The sequence below is a fragment of the Leuciscus leuciscus genome (assembly GCF_965113295.1).
Source record: "Leuciscus leuciscus genome assembly, chromosome: 4".
Taxonomy (NCBI): domain Eukaryota; kingdom Metazoa; phylum Chordata; class Actinopteri; order Cypriniformes; family Leuciscidae; genus Leuciscus; species Leuciscus leuciscus.
In genome coordinates, this window is record NC_138728.1 from 40,094,948 (window position 1) to 40,117,709 (window position 22,762).

Below are 22,762 nucleotides of genomic sequence, written 5' to 3' on the forward strand. Positions count from 1 at the left end.
AGTTAATAAATGTAATGAGTGTGATAATATAAATATGTATACTATATAAATTGTTTTATCTTTGCTTACATCACTACAGTTAAAGTTTTTTTTCAGGCTCCAGAATATAAATGCTAGATAATAAGCATTACTGTTGCTGTGTTTTGTTCTCTGTACAGGCTACAGTGCTGTAATCTCACTGCTCAGTGTTGTGAGAATTTGTCTACAGTCTTTCAATCCTCAACCTCTGTCCTGAGAGAGCTGGACCTGAGTAACAATGACCTGCAGGATTCTGGAGTGAAGCTTCTTTCTGATGGACTGAAGAGTTCAAACTGTCAGCTGGAGATACTGAGGTTTGAGTTCAACTACTTTATTTTTGCAATAAGTTAATTATTTAAAAAATCACACTGCTAAGATTTATTCTGTATGCAATTACATTGTGTTTTTCTTCTTCAGATTTTCCACATGTAATCTCACTGCTCACTGTTGTGAGGATTTGTCTTCAGTTCTTCAATCCTCAAACTCTGTTCTGAGAGAGCTGGATCTGAGTAACAATGGCCTGCAGGATTCTGGAGTCGAGCTTCTTTCTGATGGACTGAAGAGTCCTAACTGTCAGCTAGAGATACTGAGGTTTGAGTTCAAATACTTGATTTTTTAAAATAACTTATTGCAAAAAAATACACTGCTAATATTTATTCTCTATGCATTTACATTGTTTTTCTTCTTCAGATTTTCATCATGTTATCTCACTGCTCAGTGTTGTGAGAGTTTGTCTTCAGCTCTACAATCCTCAAACTGTGTCCTGAGAGAGCTGGACCTGAGTAACAATGACCTGCAGGATTCTGGAGTGAAGCTTCTTTCTGATAGATTGAAGAGTCCAAACTGTCAGCTGGAGATACTGAGGTTTGAGTTCAAATACTTGATTTTTTTGCAATAAGTTAATTATTTAAAAAAATTACACTGCTAAGATTTATTCTGTATGCAGTTACATTGTTTTTCTTCTTCAGATTTTCATCATGTTATCTCACTGCTCATTGTTGTGAGAATCTGTCTTCAGTTCTTCAATCCTCAAACTCTGTCCTGGGAGAGCTGGACCTGAGTAACAATGACCTGCAGGATTCTGGAGTGAAGCTTCTTTCTGATGGATTGAAGAGTCCAAACTGTCAGCTGAAGATACTGAGGTTTGAGTTCAAATACTTTATTTTTTGCAATGTTAATTGTTTTTTTTAAACACACTGTTAAGATTTATTCTGTATGCAATTACATTGTGTTGTTCTTCTTCAGAATTTCAAAATGTAATCTCACTGCTCAGTGTTGTGAGAATTTGTCTTCAGTTTTTCAATCCTCAACCTCTGTCCTGAGAGAGCTGGACCTGAGTAACAATGGCCTGCAGGATTCTGGAGTGAAGCTTCTTTCTGATGGACTGAAGAGTCCAAACTGTCAGTTGAAGATACTGAGGTTTGAATTCAAACACTTTCTTTTTTTTTTTTTTTTAACAAGTTCATTATTTAAAAAAAATCACACTGCTAAGATTCTATATTCAATTACATTGTGTTTTTCCTCAGATTTACCACATGTAATCTCACTGCTCAGTGTTGTGAGAATTTGTCTTTAGTTTTTCAATCCTCAAACTCTGTCCTGAGAGAGCTGGATCTGAGTAACAATGACCTGCAGGATTCTGGAGTGAAGCTTCTTTCTGATAGACTGAAGAGTCCAAACTGTCAGCTGGAGATACTGAGGTTTGAGTTCAAATACTTTATTTTTTGCAACAAGTTAATTATAAAAAAAATTACACTGCTGAGATTTATTCTATATTCAATTACATTGTGTTTTTCTTCTTCAGATTTACCACATGTAATCTCACTGCTCAGTGTTGTGAGAGTTTGTCTTCAGCTCTACAATCCTTAAACTCTGTCCTGAGAGAGCTGGACCTGAGTAACAATGACCTGCAGGATTCTGGAGTGAAGCTTCTTTCTGATGGACTGAAAATTCTAAACTGTCAGCTGGAGATACTGAGGTAAATGGTTTTAAAATGAACTATGCTATAATCAGGTGCAGACTTAACCAATAAGTGAGATAAGTGGCCGCTTAGGACCCCAGGGAATTAGGGGTCCCCATCTGATTTGGCGAAACATATTTAGTATCTCTTGTACATATTTGTGTTTGTGTCAAAGGTTTCTATTTCTACCATGTTTTTGCAGCGTTGAGCAATGTAGCCAATCACAGACATATCTGTTGATTTCTTGAATGCAATGGCCAATCAGAGGCATTTAAGTTAGTCAGAATCCACTTGTCGCTAGAAAACGCAGGAGTTTATGTTCAGTGCTTACCTCTGTCCTACAACAGTTTTCAGCATCCCTCCATCTCCTCACTCCTAATTATTCCTATCCCAGCCTAGGATGTGGGGGGTGGGGGTACTCTGCGTTCTGGTCAAATTTCGAGCTCAGAGCCTTCCCCTTGGACAGCATGCCAAATACACAAATCATTTACGTGTGTGTGTGTGTATGTGTGAACACATGAATCTCAAAACTATGAGACAGCAAATAAGAGTTACAAAAGTAAAAGAACTGGAATTTTCTGCTCTGGCTATATTTATGCTATCACAATAAATTATTTTATAATGATTTCGTCACAGAATGTGACATCCAGTGTTGGGGGTAACGCGTTACAAGTAACGTGCGTCACGTAATAATATTACTTTTCTGGTAAAGTAACGAGTAAAGTAATGCATTATTTTATAAATGTACACATTAATATTTAAGTTACTTTTTTTTAAAACTAATGTGAGTTACTTTTCAGTATAATTTATTTGCATTAAAAAAATTAAGTACTGAATTAAAATGAATGTAGTCACGTAGAATTGCGCACTCATATGTGACGCTAGTCAGAAACAGAGATGGCTGGCCAGAGCCTTACATTACTGCAATGGAAGTATTTTCATTATTTTGAAATCGTCGAAGAAAAGGAGAAGGGAATAATCGTTAAGTGTAAATGATGTGTCAGTGAAAAACTCTTGTCAACTGCAAAATACACCCCTTCAAATAAAAAAAAAACATCTGCATGCAAAGCACAGCACTACAGAGTTGGAAGAGAGAGAGCCGAATGATACCTGCACTTCAGTTCACGTTCACCATCAGGTAAAATTATTAGTTTGACTGAACTCAACAAATTTGTTGCTGCTTTTATTGTTGAGGAGATGCAGCCACTGTCCACTGTGGAGGCACCCACATTTCGTAATATCATCAGCAAAATCTCTGTGACAGGGAAAAGGCCAGTCTGCCCGATCGCAAAACCTTTACAAGATTTTTGGGCAAGGCATATATGGAAATGGAGACAGACCTGAAGAAAACTTTTGCCGACTTGGAATATGTTTCCACTACTGCAGATCTATGGACTGCTCAGAATAAAAGTTTTCTGGGAATTACTGTACACTGGATCAATCCTGCTACTCTGCATCACCAAAAAGCCACAATCCCCTGCAGACGATTTCGTGGGAGACACACGTACGATGCCATCGCAGCGGAGATAGAGCAAATTCACAGCACATTTGCTCTTTGTAGTAAGATTACTGCCACTGTCACGGACAATGGCGCAAACTTTGTAAAAGCATTCAGAATGTTTCAAACTGATGATGATGATGATGAGGCAGAGAATAATGAAGACGAGGTCATCTTTACGGACTTCCACAAAGTTTTACGGGATGACAATGAGACCAGCGAAAGGTATGTTCTCCCTCCACATCACCGATCTGCATCCCACACCCTTAACCTTATATGCTCGAACGACGTAGTTAAATTTGTGACGGCAAAGACAGATTGCAAAACAGTGTACAGGAGTGCAACTGGAAAGTGTTCAGCCTTGTGGTCAAAAGTTAGTCGATCAACAGTGGCATCAGAGAGCCTGGAGGAATTCAGCAAAAGAAAGCTGCTGGTCCCTTCAACTACAAGGTGGAACTCGTTTCATGATGCACTTAGCAGAGTCACAGACAATCCCCTTAGTGGTCATCAATCAACTTTGCACTCGCCTGGACATCAGATGCATTACAGAGAGAGAGAGTACCAGTTCCTTAAAGAATACTACAAGGTTCTGGGCTGGGTTTCCTGATAACGTTGTCTCTTAGCGCTACGAAGACTCTTAAGGTATAACTTAACTAAAGGTATACCATTACTAGGCGTGTTCCCCGAACTATACCTTAGGAAGCTGCTTAAGATATACCTTCTTATAGGTTCGACGTTACCCTGTGCTGTCCGTGGCGATGGTGCTGAATTGGTTGATATCTATGGCTCGAGAATCAATTATTCTCTCGTGCAGGGGCTGCTTCACTGAGTTATGCGAGAAAGCTGTGTTCTTTATAAAAGAAGCACTTCAGAAATAGTTGAAATCTTGCATACAGCACTCGGAAGTGATCAAAAAGGATTTAAACAGTGAATTTTGAATCTCTTCTTGTAAACTCAGAGATGTGGATTCAGACAGCAATTAAATTCCCGCACGACCTGTTTGTCAAAAAACAATTTGGCCAGGGATTTTTACGCGGGTCGCGTGAGAAAAAACACTGACATTATGGATTCGGACGGCAATAAAATCACTTACCCCTGTAAATGTTTAAAATACCGTACGAGCCCATGATAAACAATTAGCGTCCAAATTGGACTTAACTGACAGAATGTTTTCACTGGCCTTTGAAAGCGCTCCGCGGACGGCGTCGTCTTTTAGAACAACTATTCGCTGTATCGCTGCCATAGTTTGAGCAAACTCCCCACCACAATCATTCCCTTTAAACAGACTATTAAGCCTTTAATGGTTCGGCAGCTGATGTACCTTTGGATAATATAATAAAAAATCTAACAGCAATCCGTATAATGACATTTTTATTATTTGCATGAAAACACTTGAATTAGCCTAATTGAACACTGTCTGGGTGTATTAAAACTTCAGAATTATATTCGTATAGACCTGCAACAGTGATAAGGTAAAGCTAAGAGTGGTCCAGACCAACCTTCCGAACGTATGACTCACAGAAGATATACTTAACTAAGAACGTTTCGGGAAACACGTATTAACGATAAGGTACAGCTTAAGGTGTAACTTAAGAACGACGTAGCGTTAAGAAGGTTTCGGGAAACCCAGCCCTGAAGCCTGTCTGAATGGCATACTTCAAGGTGAAGATGACTGTTTCTATGGCACCCTTCAACCTACCCTTGAAATCCTGATGGCCAAAATCTTGGCACTGAAAGAGGGGCTCTCCCACATGATTGCTGACCTCCCAGACCTCATAGTTCAGGTAAGTCTGTTCAATATTGTCTTATTATTATTATTGTTTTATTGTCACTTTTATTTCTATAGCACTTTACTATAGTATAGTTATAATGCAGTTATAAAGCTCTGAAGAAAACAGTGATGTCATCATCCAGTTCAGTTCTCATACAATAGTGTCAGTGCATTCAAATCAATATGTTTATGTATCTGTTGTTAAGTTTAATCAGTGCTTGAAGTGGGGGAAAAAAGGTGCCGGTACTCTCTTGCATTGGCAAATAATCATGACATTTGAGATTTCTACAGTGAAAACCAAAACTTGATGGTAAAAAAGATATTGCTGGTACAACAAAAATGTATTGTTATTTATTAACAACATAAATGCAAGTCGTGTGTGTGTGAGAGAGAGAGAGAGAGAGAGAAAACGGAACTCCTCCAAGTCTGCAAGTGTCATGTATTGTCATGTCTTGTCATGTTGTCTTGTTCTTGATCTTTCTCTCTTCTCTGTCTCCCTCTGCTGGGGTTTTGGAGTTACTGTTTCTTTCCCTTCTCCCTTCCTCCAGCTGTTCCTCATCTTCTCTAACTACCTCGTTTACTCTCTTCCCACCTGTTCCCTCTCCCCTCTGATTAGGTCCCTATTTCTCTGTCTGTTTCTGCTTCTTTCCTTGTCGGATTCTCACTTGAGTTACTCATGCTAGAAGCAAGCTACAGTCCTGTTTGTCTCTGTCCTAGTCCTGTCCTGTTGGCATCCGCCTGGTGAACGCTATCTATTCTCTGCTAATCATCTATATCTTTGTATTCTGCCCAGTTCACCTGACGCTGTGAGAGATCTGGTAACCGCAGTCTTTTCTCGAGCCTTGTCTTCTCTGAGAGACCTGCAGCCTGTCGCCGCGATCACAGCCTTCTCTGTCTGCTGCCTAAAGACTCTTTTGAAGTTATCTGAAGTATTTTTTGTTTCATTTTTTATCGCCCTCTCTGCGGGTTGCCTGTTTTGCCATTATCTCTCAAGAAGAATTGTGTTCTACATTTTTCCACCTTGTGTTCTTATTAAAGACTCTATTTTTGTTAATTCGCTTTTGGGTCCTCTCTTACCTGCATAACAGAAGAATCCGACCAACAATGGATCCAGCGACTCCTAATCCAATCCTGTCTGCAGTCGAGATCCAGGGAGCGATGATCGGCCGGCACGAGGAGGAGTTGTCCTCCGCTCGACGTGCCGTTGAGACCCTGGCTGCCCAAGTCTCTGATCTCACCGAACAGGTCCATCATCTTCGCCTTGACCCACCGGTCGCTTCCAGGGCTTCCGAACCCAGAGTCAATAACCCCCCGTGTTACGCGGGTGAGCCTTCTGAATGCCGCTCGTTTCTTACTCAGTGTGATGTGGTTTTTTCTCTCCAGCCCTCCACATACTCCAGGAACAGAGCCCGTATAGCCTACGTTATTTCTCTCCTCACCGGACGGGCCCGGGAATGGGGAACGGCGATCTGGGAGGCGGAGGCTGAATGTACTCACCAGTATCAGGACTTTAAGGAGGAAATGATACGAGTTTTTGACCGTTCTATTTTTGGAGAAGAGGCTTCCCGGGTCTTGTCATCTTTGTGTCAGGGTAAGCGATCCGTTACTGACTATTCAATTGAGTTTCGGACTCTCGCTGCCTCTTGCGACTGGAACCCGCCGGCCTTACTCGCCCGTTTTCTGGAGGGGCTCTGTGCTGAAGTAAAGGATGAGATCCTCTCTCGAGAAGTTCCTACCAGTGTGGATTCCCTGATTGAACTCGCTATCCGCATTGAGAGACGGTTCGACCTTCGTCGCCGAGTTTGCGGAAAGGAGTCCGCCTTTTCTGTTACCTCTTTCTCCGCATCTCTACCGTCTTCTTCCGCCAGCTCGGACTCCGAGCCCATGCAGCTGGGGGGCATCCGCATTTCGGCTAAGGAAAAGGAGCGGAGAATCACCAACCGCCTCTGCCTGTATTGCGGTTCAGCTGCTCATTTTGTGTCCTCCTGCCCTGTAAAAGCCAGAGCTCACCAGTAAGAGGGGAGCTACTGGTGAGCGCGACTACTCTGGTCTCTCCTTCAAGGTCCAGCACTACTTTTTCGGTCCATCTCCGCTGGACCGGCTCGTCGGCTACTTGCAGCGCTTTGATAGACTCTGGGGCGGAAGGCTGTTTTATGGATGAGAACTGGGCTCGAGAACATGATATTCCTCTCAAGGAATTAGAAGATCCCACGGCCCTGTTCGCTTTGGACGGTAGTTCTCTCCCCAGGATTCAGCGTGAGACGGTGCCTTTAACCCTCACTGTCTCTGGTAATCATAGCGAGACAAATTTCTTTTTTAATTTTTCAGTCTCCTTTCACTCCTATTGTTTTAGGCCATCCCTGGCTAGTCCGTCATAATCCCTCTATTAATTGGGCTAAGAATACTATCCTTTCCTGGAGCATTTCTTGTCATGTTGAGTGTCTAATGTCTGCTGTTCCCCCCGTTTCCTCTGTCTCTATTTCTCAGGAGGAGTCTGGTGATTTGACGGGGGTGCCGGAGGAGTATCACGATCTCCAGACGGTGTTCAGTAGGTCCCGGGCCACTTCTCTCCCTCCACACCGTTCGTATGATTGTTGTATAGATCTTCTCCCGGGAACTACCCCCCCCCCCGGGGAAGACTATACTCGTTGTCAGGTCCCGAACGTAAAGCTCTCGAAGATTATTTATCCGTAGCCCTCGACGCCGGTACTATTGTCCCCTCCTCCTCTCCCGCCGGAGCGGGGTTTTTCTTTGTTCAAAAGAAGGACGGGTCCTTACGTCCCTGCATCGATTATCGAGGGCTGAATGACATAACGGTTAAGAATCGTTACCCGCTCCCTCTTATGTCATCAGCTTTCGAGATCTTGCAGGGAGCTAAATTTTTTACTAAACTGGACCTTCGTAACGCTTACCATCTCGTACGCATCAGGGAGGGGGACGAGTGGAAGACGGCGTTTAACACTCCGTTAGGGCACTTTGAATATCGGGTCCTTCCTTTCGGCCTCGTCAACGCTCCAGCTGTCTTTCAGGCACTGATAAATGACGTCCTGAGAGACATGCTGAACATTTTTGTTTTCGTTTACCTTGACGATATCCTGATCTTTTCGCCGTCACTCCAGATCCATGTCCATCACGTCCGACGCGTCCTCCAGCGCCTTTTAGAGAACCGTCTTTATGTAAAGGCTGAGAAGTGCACTTTTCATGCCTCTTCCGTCACGTTTCTCGGTTCTGTTATTTCTGCAGAAGGTATTCAGATGGATCCTGCTAAGGTCCAAGCTGTCATTGATTGGCCCGTTCCCAAGTCACGCGTCGAGCTTCAGCGTTTTCTCGGCTTCGCTAATTTTTATCGACGCTTTATCCGTAATTTCAGTCAGGTGGCTGTCCCTCTGACAGCCCTTACTTCTGTCAAGACGCGCTTTTGTTGGTCCGATTCCGCCCAGAGGGCTTTTGATCTTCTCAAAAGACGCTTTACGTCCGCGCCTATCCTTGTTACACCTGACATTTCTAGACAGTTCATTGTTGAAGTCGATGCGTCAGAGGTGGGCGTGGGAGCTATTCTTTCTCAGCGCTCGCTCTCTGACAACAAGATCCACCCTTGCGCGTATTTCTCTCATCGCCTGTCGCCATCTGAACGTAACTATGATGTGGGAAATCGCGAACTGCTCGCCATCCGCTTAGCCCTAGGCGAATGGCGACAGTGGTTGGAGGGAGCGACCGTTCCTTTTATCGTTTGGACAGACCATAGGAACCTTGAGTATATTCGTTCTGCCAAACGACTAAACGCGCGTCAGGCTCGTTGGTCAATGTTTTTTGCTCGTTTCGAATTTGTAATTTCCTATCGTCCAGGCTCTAAAAACACCAAGCCTGATGCGTTATCTCGTGTCTTTAATTCCTCTGAAGTCTCAATGGACCCCGAGGGAGTTATCCCTGAGGGGCGTGTCGTCGGATTGACTGTCTGGGGAATTGAGAGGCAAGTTAAACGAGCGCTCGCTCACACTCCTTCGCCGCGCACCTGTCCGAAGAACCTTCTTTTTGTTCCTGTCCCGACTCGTCTGGCCGTTCTTCAGTGGGCCCACTCTTCCAAATTAGCAGGCCATCCCGGCGTCCGGGGCACGCTCGCGTCCGTCCGTCAGCGTTTTTGGTGGCCCACTCGGGAACGTGACGCACGTCGTTTCGTGGCGGCTTGCTCCGTCTGCGCGCAGACTAAGTCTGGGAACTCTCCTCCCGCCGGACTTCTCAGACCACTTCCAATTCCTTCACGACCGTGGTCACACATCGCCTTAGATTTTATAACCGGACTTCCTCCGTCGGCGGGCAAGACGGTTATTCTCACGGTTATTGATCGGTTCTCTAAGGCGGCTCATTTTATTCCCCTCGCAAAACTTCCTTCTGCTAGAGAGACGGCGCAAATTGTCATCGAAAATATTTTCAGAATTCATGGTCTCCCGTCGGACATCGTTTCGGACAGAGGTCCGCAGTTCACGTCTCAGTTTTGGAGAGAGTTTTCTCGTTTGATTGGGGCTTCCGTCAGTCTCTCGTCCGGCTTCCACCCCCAATCTAATGGGCAAGCCGAACGGGCCAATCAGACTGTTGGTCGCATTTTACGCAGCCTTGCCTTCCGTAACCCTGCGTCTTGGTCAGAGCAGCTTCCCTGGGCTGAATACGCCCATAACTCGCTTCCTTCGTCTGCGACCGGTCTGTCACCTTTTCAGAGTAGTCTTGGGTACCAACCTCCGCTGTTCTCGTCTCAGCTCGCCGATTCTTGCGTTCCCTCCGCTCAAGCTTTTGTTCAACGTTGTAAGCACACGTGGAGGAGAGTCAGGTCCGCTCTTTGCCGTTATAGAGATCAGACTGTGAGAGCTGCTAACAAACGTAGAACTAAGAGCCCTAGATATTCTCGTGGCCAGAAGGTATGGCTCTCCACTCTCAATCTTCCTCTTAAGTCTGCGTCTCGTAAGTTGACCCCGCGTTTCATCGGTCCGTTCCGTATTTCTCAGATCATTAGTCCTGTCGCGGTGCGACTTCTTCTCCCTCGTTACCTTCGCCGTGTCCACCCGGTCTTCCACGTCTCTTGTGTTAAGCCCGCTCTTCGTGCTCCCACTCGTCCTCCTCCCGCCCCTATTCTTGTCGAGGGCGCTCCTATCTATAGGGTCCGCAGGATTCTGGACATGCGTCCCCGGGGTCGTGGTCATCAATTTCTGGTAGATTGGGAGGGGTACGGGCCCGAGGAGAGAAGTTGGGTTCCCTCTCGGGACGTGCTGGACCGGTCTCTCATCGATGATTTCCTCCGTAGCCACCAGGTTCCCTCCTCGGGAGCGCCAGGGGGCGCTCATTGACGGGGGGGGTACTGTCATGTATTGTCATGTCTTGTCATGTTGTCTTGTTCTTGATCTTTCTCTCTTCTCTGTCTCCCTCTGCTGGGGTTTTGGAGTTACTGTTTCTTTCCCTTCTCCCTTCCTCCAGCTGTTCCTCATCTTCTCTAACTACCTCGTTTACTCTCTTCCCACCTGTTCCCTCTCCCCTCTGATTAGGTCCCTATTTCTCTGTCTGTTTCTGCTTCTTTCCTTGTCGGATTCTCACTTGAGTTACTCATGCTAGAAGCAAGCTACAGTCCTGTTTGTCTCTGTCCTAGTCCTGTCCTGTTGGCATCCGCCTGGTGAACGCTATCTATTCTCTGCTAATCATCTATATCTTTGTATTCTGCCCAGTTCACCTGACGCTGTGAGAGATCTGGTAACCGCAGTCTTTTCTCGAGCCTTGTCTTCTCTGAGAGACCTGCAGCCTGTCGCCGCGATCACAGCCTTCTCTGTCTGCTGCCTAAAGACTCTTTTGAAGTTATCTGAAGTATTTTTTGTTTCATTTTTTATCGCCCTCTCTGCGGGTTGCCTGTTTTGCCATTATCTCTCAAGAAGAATTGTGTTCTACATTTTTCCACCTTGTGTTCTTATTAAAGACTCTATTTTTGTTAATTCGCTTTTGGGTCCTCTCTTACCTGCATAACAGCAAGTCCAAAAAATACATTTCTGGTGAGATTACTACATTTTATTTAATTAAATACATTTTATTTAATTAAATGCATTTATAGTGAGATTATTATATTTTCATGTCATTCTGTGTCCATTTTGACCACGAACCATGCGCTGTCACTTTAATTCAGCGTGTGCAGCACAGCAAAAATAGACTCGGTGCGGAAACGATCATTGCACTGCTGTATACGCACCGCTCCTGGAACGCATTGCCGGACTGGAAAAAAATACGCACCGCATACGGACTGCAAACGGAGTATATGTGAAACGGGCGTGACACTGACGCTTTTTCTGTCAGTGGTAGAGTACCGGCTACATGCGAGAAGTAGCGGTACGCAAGAAAAAGTGCAGGTACGCTTAAGAGCAAAATGCAGAAGTGCCGGTACTGCGTACCGGTGAGTACCGCCCCACTTTGAGCACTGAGTTTAATTCTACTTACTTTTTTTCCTGACATAAATTAAATTATTCTGGTATGAATGCATGTCTATTAGTTTATAAACTGTGTAAAATTATCTTGCAGGCTATCAAGACACGGTCCATCCTTGACAGTAATGAAGCTTTGCTTACTGCGGTAACCCTGCCAAAATTCAAGCTGCAGTGGCTGAGGTATGAAACAAGAAAAGACAACATCAAGATGATTCTGGCAGCACAGTGCCATGCTCTCACCGTTGAGATACCACAGAAAGAGCCACTGCAGTCTCCTGAAAGCAGAGACCATGAAAATGACTTCTTCACATTTCCTGAAGAGGAGAATCAAAATGATGAACAAGCAATTACTGTGGAATCAGCTGATATTGGAAATGTACATGATTTCCCCCATTTTGAAGATCTTCTTAAAAGCCAACACAGCAACACTTTCCAGTGCACCAGTTGAGAGGCTGTTTAGTATTGGAAGTCTCATCCTTACCCCAAAAAGGAAACCGTCTCACAGACCAGCGTTTTGAGAAACTACTCCTGCTGCGCTACAATCGTTACTATGAAAATAAAATCCAGATGAAATAGTGAACTCTGAGTATTAAGTGAATACTCTAACATTACGTTAAGATAATACTTCTTTTCTTTTTTCTTTTCTTTTTTTGCATTGCACTGCAGAAGTGATCTGAACTTTTTTTTGCATAAAACAAATTTTGTTTTGAGGACACTTTATAGAAAACTCAAGAGTTTTGGTCTGTTGAAATCAACCTATATTTTGTTTAGGCCATGTGAAATTTTTCACATTTTAAAGCTGACAGATTTATATTTTTTAATTGGTGATGTTTGTTCTCTAGTATCATCTTATTGTTCTCTAATAAGTTATTAAACATTTTAAATGTTTACGATATGTCTTTTGCCCTAATATAACTTATTTCATAATGGTAATTATCTAGCCTATATTACACTCATTATCACAATGGACAGTGAATTTACTTTGTGCAGTCCATAGTCTACCCACAAAAGTTACAAACACATTATTTTCAATAATCAGAGATGTTTATAGATATTTTATATGGCATGCATAGCTCTGGGATCAGGAAGTTCTCAGAATATAATATTATACTATTTTCCTATTTAATATATACATGATTATTTTTTTTAAATGAAGGTGTAGGGTTTATATAGGCTGTTGTTGTTGTTGTTGTTGTAGGGGTATTACTGTGTTAAACACTAGTTCAAGAACTTATCAGTCAAAAAAACACCTGCCAGGCCTGAAAGAGTCTCAGCCAGGTAAGAAAAAGTAACGCAAAAGTAACGTAGCGCATTACTTTCCATAAAAAGTAACTAAGTAACATAATTAGTTACTTTTTGGGGGAGTAACTCAATATTGTAATGCATTACTTTTAAAAGTAACTTTCCCCTACACTGGTGACATCTGCTCTTAATGGAATGCCAGAACAAGAGGAAAACAACAAACAGGAATGTGATATTTTTCCATATGTATACAGTAGTATAGTATTATATACAGAAGTATGACCCACGTGGTAAATCAGAGAAATTTTGTTTGGGGTTGGGGGGCGGGAATGAATATATGAAGATTGAAATTACGAAATGGCTTTAAACAATTACTAAACAGATTGTAAAATGTTTTTTTTTTTTTCATGCATGGTTTGCTTCTGACAGCACTGAACAAGCTAGCGTCACCATCTAGTGGCTGTGTGCAGGACACCCTTAGCATGTCAGCCAGGGTCCAAAATTAACACCATACACCAAATGGCGATTTAAATTAAATGGTTTTACTTGTCAGTTGGCCAGGCAAATTTTTTTATGAATTCTAACAAGCATGGTTGAGAGAACGGGATATGGCTTAGTATGAATATCAAATTGTGAAGGTTGAGATGTAATCATATAAATATACATTCTTACATGCTCCGTATTTCAGAGTGAAGCGTGGCACTGTATTCATTTACACCTGAGCAACTCATGATCCTGTGTTTTAGAGTGGCTCAGTTCATAGTAAATAAGCTCCTAGAGGGCCACTGAAGATTTTAGATACAACCAGCTCCAAAACACCTGAGTGGAAGTTTCTAGTAATTGTGACGACTTTGATTAGCTGGATCAGATGTCTAATTAGGGTGAAACTAAACTCTGCAGGGCAGTGGCCTTGGCAACTAGAGTTCATCGTAAAGTAATGCATTTAAACTACTTGCAAACAATAATATATTTCAAAATATGCACACATTCACTCTTCACTCAAATTATAAATTGATTTATATATTAATGTTTCCTGTTTAAATGTAAATCAGTAGAGTAATCACTTGAAATTACTGCTGGTTATTTTTATAGTTTTTTTAAACTGTTAAAAATAAATAAATAAAGGCTGAAATTGATATAAATGTTCAAATAACAATTTATATTATACAAGAAGTATATGATGACTTAACTACATTTAGAAAAGTAAATTAATACATTTACTCTGGTACACTTCCACAGACACTTTTGTTACTTTTGTGACTGAATCTACAGAAAATAACAGCTGGAAATACAAACTGCACAGGTGATGGTAATGTCAAACTAATGTCACGTGGACTGTTGTTGTATGTCTTTGTAGATTGTCTGGCTGTATGGTGACCGAGAAAGGCTGTCGTTATCTTTCTTCAGCTCTGAGTTCAAACCCCTCTCACCTGAGAGAGCTGGATCTGAGCTACAATCACCCAGGAGATTCAGGAGTCAAGCTGCTCTCTGATAAACTCAACCATCCAAACTACAGACTGGAGAAACTCAAGTATGTAGAGCAGGAAGAGTTTTGATTAAGCAACTCTAAAAACAGCATTACGATCTTTACTTCTTAAAAACCAGTTACACTTTATTTATTTCATACATTTATAACAGTTCTTATTGAGAATTTTCAGAGGTTCAGCTCTAGTTATACTACAGGGCTTTTGAATGCTGCATTCTGATTGGTTATTTCCAGTAAACACTCATCTAAAGTAGTTTCAGGCCTTGACTGCATTACAGTTCCATAAGGTTAGGAGATTAATTATATGAATGCTAGGCTAAAGAGATGCGTCTTTAATCTAGATTTAAACATGGACAGTGTGTCTGAGCCCCAAACATTATCAGGAAGGCTATTCCGGAGTTTAGGAGCCAAATATGAAAACGCTCTCCCTCCTTTAGTGGACTTAGATATTCTAGGCACTATCAAAAGCCCAGAGTTTTGTTATCTTAAAGAGTGTGATGGATTGTCAAGTCAAGTCAAGTCAAGTTTATTTGTATAGCGCTTTTCACAATACAGATTGTATCAAAGCAGCTTCACAGTATTAAATTAAAATAATACAACAAAGTTTGTTTCAAGAGGAATTTATTGATTGATAAAATTAAATTAAATATCCCCAAAATATCCCCAACTGAGCAAGCCAAAGGCAACAGTGGCAAGGAACCGAAAAACTCCATCAAGTGACCTAATGGTGTCCTAAAACTCCATCAGGTGACCTAATGGAGAAAAAAAACCTTGGGAGAACCCAGGCTCAGTCGGGGGCCAGTTCTCCTCTGGCATTTATGAGCTAGAGGCCGGATTGTAGTTTGAACTGTATGATTATATGAATGCCTGGCTGAAGAGATGCGACTTTAATCTAGTTTTAAACTGGGAGAGTGAGTCTGAGCAACGAACAGTATCAGGAAGACTATTCCAGAGTTTTGGAGCCAAATGTGAAAATGCTCTCCCTCCTTTGGTGGTTCTGGATATCCTAGGTATGACCAAAAGCCTTGAATTTAGTGATCTTAAAGAGCGCGATGGATTATAGGGTGATAGAAGATCCGTTAAATAGACTGGAGCTAAGCCGTTTAGGGCTTTATAAGTCAGTAGCAATACCTTGTAATTAATACGGAACTTTATAGGTAACCAATGCAGTGATGATAAAATCGGTGTTATATGATCATATTTTCTTGATCTCGTAAGAACTCTAGCGGCGGCATTTTGGGCTAACTGTAGCTTGTTTATTGAGGATGCAGGACAACCAGCTAATAAAGCATTACAGTAATCCAGTCTCGAGGTCATGAATGCATGAACTAACTTTTCTGCATCAGAAACTGATAGCATATTACGTAGCTTAGCAATGTTTCTAAGGTGGAAAAAGGCTGTTTTTGTAACATATGAAATATGATTTTCAAAAGACAGGTTGCAATCGAGTATAACACCCAGGTCTTTTACTGTAGAGGATAAAGTAACAGGACATCCTATGATGTTAAAGTTGTATTGTGCGAGGTTTTGTGGGCGGTTTTTTGAACCGATAAGTATTACCTCTGTCTTGTCTGGATTTAATAAAAGAAAATTACGCGTCATCCAATCTTTTATATCTTTAACACACTCTGTCAATTTGGAAAATTTAGCGTTTTCATCCGGCCGTGATGAAATATATATTTGAGTGTCATCAGCATAACAATGGAAACTAATTCCATGTTTCCTTATAATATTTCCAAGTGGCATCATATATATTGAAAATAACAGAGGGCCTAATACAGATCCCTGCGGCACTCCATAGTTTACTGGAGTTATGATCGATTTTTCTCCATTTAAATAGACAAAATGGTAGCGGTCAGATAGGTATGATTTGAACCAGCTTAGTGCTTGTCCTTGAACACCAGTATAATTTTGTAGTCGATCTAAGAGTATTGTGTGATCTATAGTATCGAACGCAGCACTAAGATCAAGTAAAACTAGTATTGAGATACAGCCTTGGTCAGAAGCTAAAAGTAAATCATTTGTGATTTTAACGAGCGCAGTTTCAGTGCTATGATGCGGTCTGAATCCAGACTGAAACTTTTCATAGATCTCATTTTGTTGCAAGAAAGAGCCCAGTTGAGCGGACACCACTTTTTCTAATATTTTAGACATAAATGGAAGATTTGAAATGGGTCTATAATTTGCTAGATTATTATGATCTAATTGTGGTTTCTTAATGAGAGGTTTTATAACTGCCAGTTTAAATGTTCTTGGAACATGACCTAAAGATAAAGACGAGTTAATAATATTGAGGAGAGGATCTTCCAGTACAGGTAACACTTCTTTCAGTAGTTTAGTTGGTATAGGATCTAATAAACATGTTGTTGTTTTAGATGAAGTGATAAGTTTATTTAACTCTTTTTGTTCTATAGTTGTAAAGCACTGTAATTGTTCTTTCGGGGTGATAATTGAAGCTGAATTATAAGGCGCGATTGAAGATTGAACGTTTACAATTGTGGTTCTGATGCTTTCTATTTTCTCAGTGAAGAAGTTCATGAAATCATTACTACTGAACTGTAACGGGATATTTTGTTCGGGTGACGTCTGTTTATTTGTTAGTCTAGCCACGGTGTTAAATAAAAACCTTGGATTGTTTTGGTTGTTTTCTATTAGTTTGCGGAGGTGCTCAGCCCTGGCCGCTTTTAGGGCCTTTTTATAACGTGACATACTGTCTTTCCACGCGATTCTAAAGACCTCTAAATTAGTTTGTTTCCATTTACGCTCTAAAATACGGGTTTCTCTCTTTAAAACATGCGTAGTATTGTTATACCATGGTGCTTTATTTTTCTCTCTGACCTTTTTTAATTTAGTAGGTGCAACCACATCCAATGTTCTAGAGAGAATGGTGCTCATAGTAGAGGTCTTCACAGTGAACCCGAGACCCGTCGACCCGGGACCCGACCCGGGACCCGTACGGGTTCGGGTCTATATTTTAAATTATCAGCCGGGTCCGGGTCGGGTCCGAATTTATTACTTCGGGTCCCGGGTCTGTTTAACATTGTGTGTAATACCCGTGCGATCGGAGTCATTAGATCAGACTCGGAGAAAACCCGGCCGTGATTAGACACTGCTTGTGTTTTTTTGTAACTTGCAACTTGTAAAATTAGGACACTCAAAATAAATTGCGTTAAAAAGCATATTTTAGGTTGATCCAGCTAGCGTGCATGTGCAGTCTCAAGCGCGTGTCATGTTTCTATGGCAACCAGCAGAGTTTCAGTGAGGGACCGCCAAACCGCGCTTTAGATTTTACAATATAAATTAACAGTCTTGTTTAATCTTAAAGTTTTAGTGGTCAGATTCAGACTCGATGCAGAGCAGAGAGCACGGAGATGATAGCAAATAAATAACGTCAGCGGCCATGGCACTGAACGAGCAATCGTTATTATAACGTTAGTTCAAAAGGGCAAACAGTCAAAGTTATTATGCGAGTTAACTCGAGTCAGAATGTATGTTACATGTGCAAAGTTGCATTTGTCATCCGTCACCGTGACATCAAGTGGACTTTTGAAGCTGAAATAATGAGTGGATTAAGCTTGGACTTGGAATAACTAGAGGAATAACATGAATAACTTTCTTGTCGGAGGATTGTAATGCATGATCACAGCCAGTCAGGTAACGTTAACGTTACAAGGAAGGGAGAGGAGACTACTACGCTTCCATGGCTCCTTAAATTAGGTAAGACAAAAAGTTGTATTTTTCGCAACAGGTTTATTGACTTGTAATAGCAGTTTAAGGTGGAATATATGACAATCGGGTCCAGTCGGGTCTGTGTCTTCCCGGCGGTTTCGGGTCCAGCTTTCAAATAATAGACGGGTCCAGGTCGGGTCCGGTTAGGCATTTCTCGGATCTGCACGGGTCCGGGTCCAGCTTTTGAAATAATAGACGGGTCCGGGTCGGTTCGGTTTAGCACATTACGGGTCTCTTTCGGGTTCGGGCACGAATTTTTGGACCCGTGAAGACCTCTAGCTCATAGTGCTAGTTAGTTCTTCTAGTTCATCTGTTTGTTTGGGTTCAGGCAGCAGCTGAGACAGATTAGATAAGCAATTTGAGAAATGATCTATGGTGGATGGGAGGATTGTTCTGCCTGGTTGATAACGCGACGCCGCATGACATATTACAGCAGTACGTAATATGCAAGTTACCATGTAGTGATCAGTGACTTCATCACTTTGTGGAATGATATCTATATCGGTTGGATCGGTTCCATGTGATATAATTAAATCGAGTGTATGATTAAGACGATGTGTTGGTCCGGTGACGTTTTGCTTGACCCCAAATGAATTTAATAAATCTGTAAACGCAGCTCCTAACGCATCATTTGGATTATCTACGTGTATGTTAAAATCTCCAACAATTAGTGCTTTATCGACATTGACTAATAGGTCTGAGAGAAAATCTGCAAACTCTTTTAGGAAATCAGCGTAAGGCCCTGGCGGTCTATATACGGTAGCCAAGGCTAGAGATAATAGGGATGTTTTTCTAACATCTAAGAGCGTAACATTTAGTACAAGTACTTCAAATGAAATAAACTTATAACCCGTTTTCTGGGTAACATTTAGAATATCTTTATAAATGGTTGCAACACCTCCGCCACGACCAATCAGACGGGGCTCATGCTTATAACAGTATCCAGGAGGAGTAGACTCATTAATACCGAAATAATCATTTGGTTTAAGCCAGGTTTCAGTAAGGCAAAGTACATCGAAGCTATTATCTGTGACTATTTCATTTACAATAACAGCCTTAGGTGTGAGTGATCTAATGTTTAGAAGACCTAGCTTTAGAAATAGTTTTTGTTTACTAATAGCAACATTTTCTGTTTTAATAACAATTAGATTTTTTCTAGATCCTGCATTAGATTTATTATTTGATCTCACTAAACGAGGAATAGACACGGTTTCTATGCAATGTTCTACACTAGTATTTATATCAGTTGAATTGGTGCAGCAGAGACTATGATTTGGACTTTTGGTTACTAGTCAAAGGGTATTTAACATTTTGGAGATGTTATCTGACAGAAGATCCGCTCCGAATCTGCTTGGGTGTAAGCCATCAGCACGGAAAAGCCTAGGACGCTCCCAAAACAGATTCCAATTATTTACAAAGAGCAGTTTCTGCTCATTGCACCATGACATTAACCATTCATTTAGCGCAAATAATCTGCTGAACTTTTCATGCCCTAGTCGGTACGTGGGAAGCGGTCCTGACACAATGATCGTTGTTTCAGGCGATGTGCTGCGTACCGTATCGATTAGATTCCTGAAGTCTTTCTTCAAAATCTCCGTCTGGAGCAGCCTGATGTCGTTCACTCCCGCGTGCAGGACCACAGTTCCGACGCGCTCGTCACCGTTCAGGATCTCGGGAACGCGAGCAGCGATTTCAGAAACACGAGCACCAGGAAAGCAGTGACTTTGCACCTTACTTTTACCTAACGTAGCGTGTACGTGCCGAACGATGGAATCGCCGATGATCACAGCATCGCGTTCTGTTTCGCGTAGAGGGGAGAAGCGGTTTTGTGTCGATAACTCGAAAACCGGGAGGGTCGGAGAAAGTCTTGGTCTAAACCTGACTCGCGTCTTCCGCTGCGGAACCACCCATGCTTCGTGGTGGCGTGTTGGAGCCGGAGTGAACTGACTTCCAGCTCAGACTGCAGTGCGTGCAGCTCAAATGTGTCCTCACCTGCACCAAGCGGTAGACTACTTACATCTGATATATTCGCCATTTTAACAGATGGACAGTGAGTTAGCAACGAAGCTACCAGTGATGCTATCAATATTAATACTAATTTATATTATAAGTTTGTTTGTAAGTGAGTGTGGAGAAGACGCGTTCAGCCGTGATCCATGGACGTAACCTTTAAGAGTATGCAGCGTTGGATCACTAATAGGCTTGAGACGCGTCTGCTCAACAGTCCGCGTTGTAACTATGAGGTTTTTTAGGTTTTTTAGTGGTAGGGGTGTAGAGTAGACGCACGATAGGCGAAAAAAAATGTTTGTTTATGTGAGTGTGGAGAAGACGCGTTCAGCCGTGATCCACGGACGTAACCTTTAAGAGTATGCAGCGTTGGATCACTAATAGGCTTGAGATGCGTCTGCTCAACAGTCCGCGTTGTAACAATGAGGTTTGAGCAGTAACATTAGTGCTTCTCAGTGAGGAAAAGTAGAAAATGTTCGTTGTAAGCGAGTTTAAAGAGAAAAATCAAGAATTATAAATAAAATCGATAGAGCTCCAAAAACAACAACGCATTCAGACGCAACGCATGATAATAACAGGACAAGACATTACTCACCGTGTTTGTTGAGTGTTTCTTACTCACCTGAGCTTTTATGAACTCAAAGGCGCGAGCGCGCGAGAGAAAATAAATAAATAAAAATAGCTGAGCACGTTTACAGGCTAGCGAATTACTAGCGTGTTGTGCTAGTAGTAACGTAAGCTAGCAATGTCAGGGTTGGGTAAGCTGTATTTAGTAGTAATATAAACAACTAGAAATTGTTGTAAATGATGGTTCAAAACAAAGAAATACGAGGCTAAGACGGAGCTTACAGCACCGAAGCAGACACACTCACAGCAGGCAGCGAGGCAGACAGGAGCAATCGATCAGGATTGCACAATCGAGTGAATAATCGAGTGAATAATCGAGTGGATTGTAAAGCGATAGAAGATTAGTTAAATACATAGGAGCTAAACAATTATAGGTCAGAAGCAATACTTTGTAATTGATACGGAACTTAATAGGTAACCAGTGTAGAGATAATAAAATTGGTGTTGTTTGATCATATTTTCTTGACCTAGTAAGAACTTTAGCGACTGCATTTTGGACTAATTGTAGCTTGTTTATTAGCTTGTTTATTGAGGATGAAGGACAACCAGCTAGTTATGCATTACAGTAATCTAGTCTAGAGGTCATGAATGCATGAACTAACTTTTCTGCATCAGAAACAGATAGCATGTTCCAGAGCTTAGCAATGTTTCTGAGGTGGAAAAGGGCTGTTTTTGTAACATATGAAATATGAAAGATAAGTTGCTGTCTAATATAACGCCCAGGTCTTTAACTGTAGAGGATGAAATTACAGTATATCCTTCCAAATGCAAATTGTATTCTAAGAGATTCTGTGTACAGGTTTTTGGTCCAATTACTAATACCTCAGTCTTAGCTGAATTTAATAGAAGAAAATTACAAGTCATCCAATATTTTATATCTTTAACACATTCTGTCAACTTAGATCATTTTGAGAATTCATATATAACTGAGTATCATCGCCATACCAGTGGAAATTACTTCCATGTTTTCTTATAATATTACCAAGTGGCAGCATATATATTGAAAATAGCAGAGGGCCTAACATAGATCATTGCGGCACTCCATAATTTACTGACATTATCTAACTGACATTTTACCTCATTTAAGTAGACAAAATGGTAACGGTCTGATAGATACGATCTAAACCACCATGCCTGTCCCTGAATACCAGTGTAATTTTGTTATCGATCTAAGAGTATTTTATGATCTATAGTGTCGAATGCAGCACTAAGATCAAATAAAACTAGTATAGAGATATAGCCTTGGTCAGAAGCTAGAAGTCATTTGTAATTTTAACGAGTGCTTTTTCTGTGCTATGATGGGGCCTAAATCCAGACTGAAATTTTTCATGCATATCATTATTTAGCAAAAAAGAGCCTAAAAAACCGGACACAACTTTTTCTAGTATTTTAGACATAAATGGAAGATTTGAAATGGGTCTGTAATTTGCTAATTCATTTGGATCTAATTGTGATTTCTTTATGAGAGGCTTAATGACTGCCAGCTTGAACGATCTCGGAACATAACCTAGAGATAAAGACGAGTTAATGATATTGAGAAGAGGCTCTTGTGCCACAGGTAACAACTCTTTCAGTAATTTAGTGGTTATTGGATCTACTAAATATGTTGTTGGTTTAGATGCAAATATAAGTTTGTTTAGCTCTTCCTGTCCTATAGTTGTAAAGCACTGCAATCAGTCTTGAGGGGCGATAATTGAGGCTGAATCATAAGACGCTGTCAAAGGTAGTACATTTACAATTGTATTTCTGATGCATTCGATTTTCTCATTGAAGAAATTCATAAAAACATTACTACTAAACTGTAATGGAATCATTTGTTCAGGTGATGTCTGTTTATTTGTTAATCTCACCATTGTACTAAATAAAAAATCTTGAATTGTTTTGGTTATTTTCAATTAGTTCGCGGAAATACTTGGCCCTGGCTGCTTTTAAAGTCTTTTTATAATGGGAAGTGCTTTCTTTCCACAAGATT

General features: G+C 41.4%; 1 protein-coding gene across 15 annotated transcripts in view; it reads left to right on the forward strand.

The window, feature by feature from the left end:
* Nucleotides 1-22,762, forward strand: part of LOC309497328 (NACHT, LRR and PYD domains-containing protein 3-like) — a 138,772-nt gene that overhangs the window by 28,540 nt on the left and 87,470 nt on the right. For 2 of the 15 annotated variants that reach the window (XM_082167532.1, XM_082167533.1), the window contains 8 exons: nt 159-332; nt 436-609; nt 709-882; nt 987-1,160; nt 1,264-1,437; nt 1,545-1,718; nt 1,823-1,996; nt 14,299-14,472. In XM_082167532.1, the coding sequence (XP_082023658.1) occupies nt 159-332; nt 436-609; nt 709-882; nt 987-1,160; nt 1,264-1,437; nt 1,545-1,718; nt 1,823-1,996; nt 14,299-14,472 (1,392 nt within the window). Of the gene's footprint in view, nt 1-158; nt 333-435; nt 610-708; nt 883-986; nt 1,161-1,263; nt 1,438-1,544; nt 1,719-1,822; nt 5,682-6,040; nt 6,302-11,254; nt 13,494-14,298; nt 14,473-22,762 lie in introns of those variants that run through there. The other 13 variants (XR_014205503.1, XR_014205504.1, XR_014205505.1 and 10 more) reach the window with 13 other exon arrangements.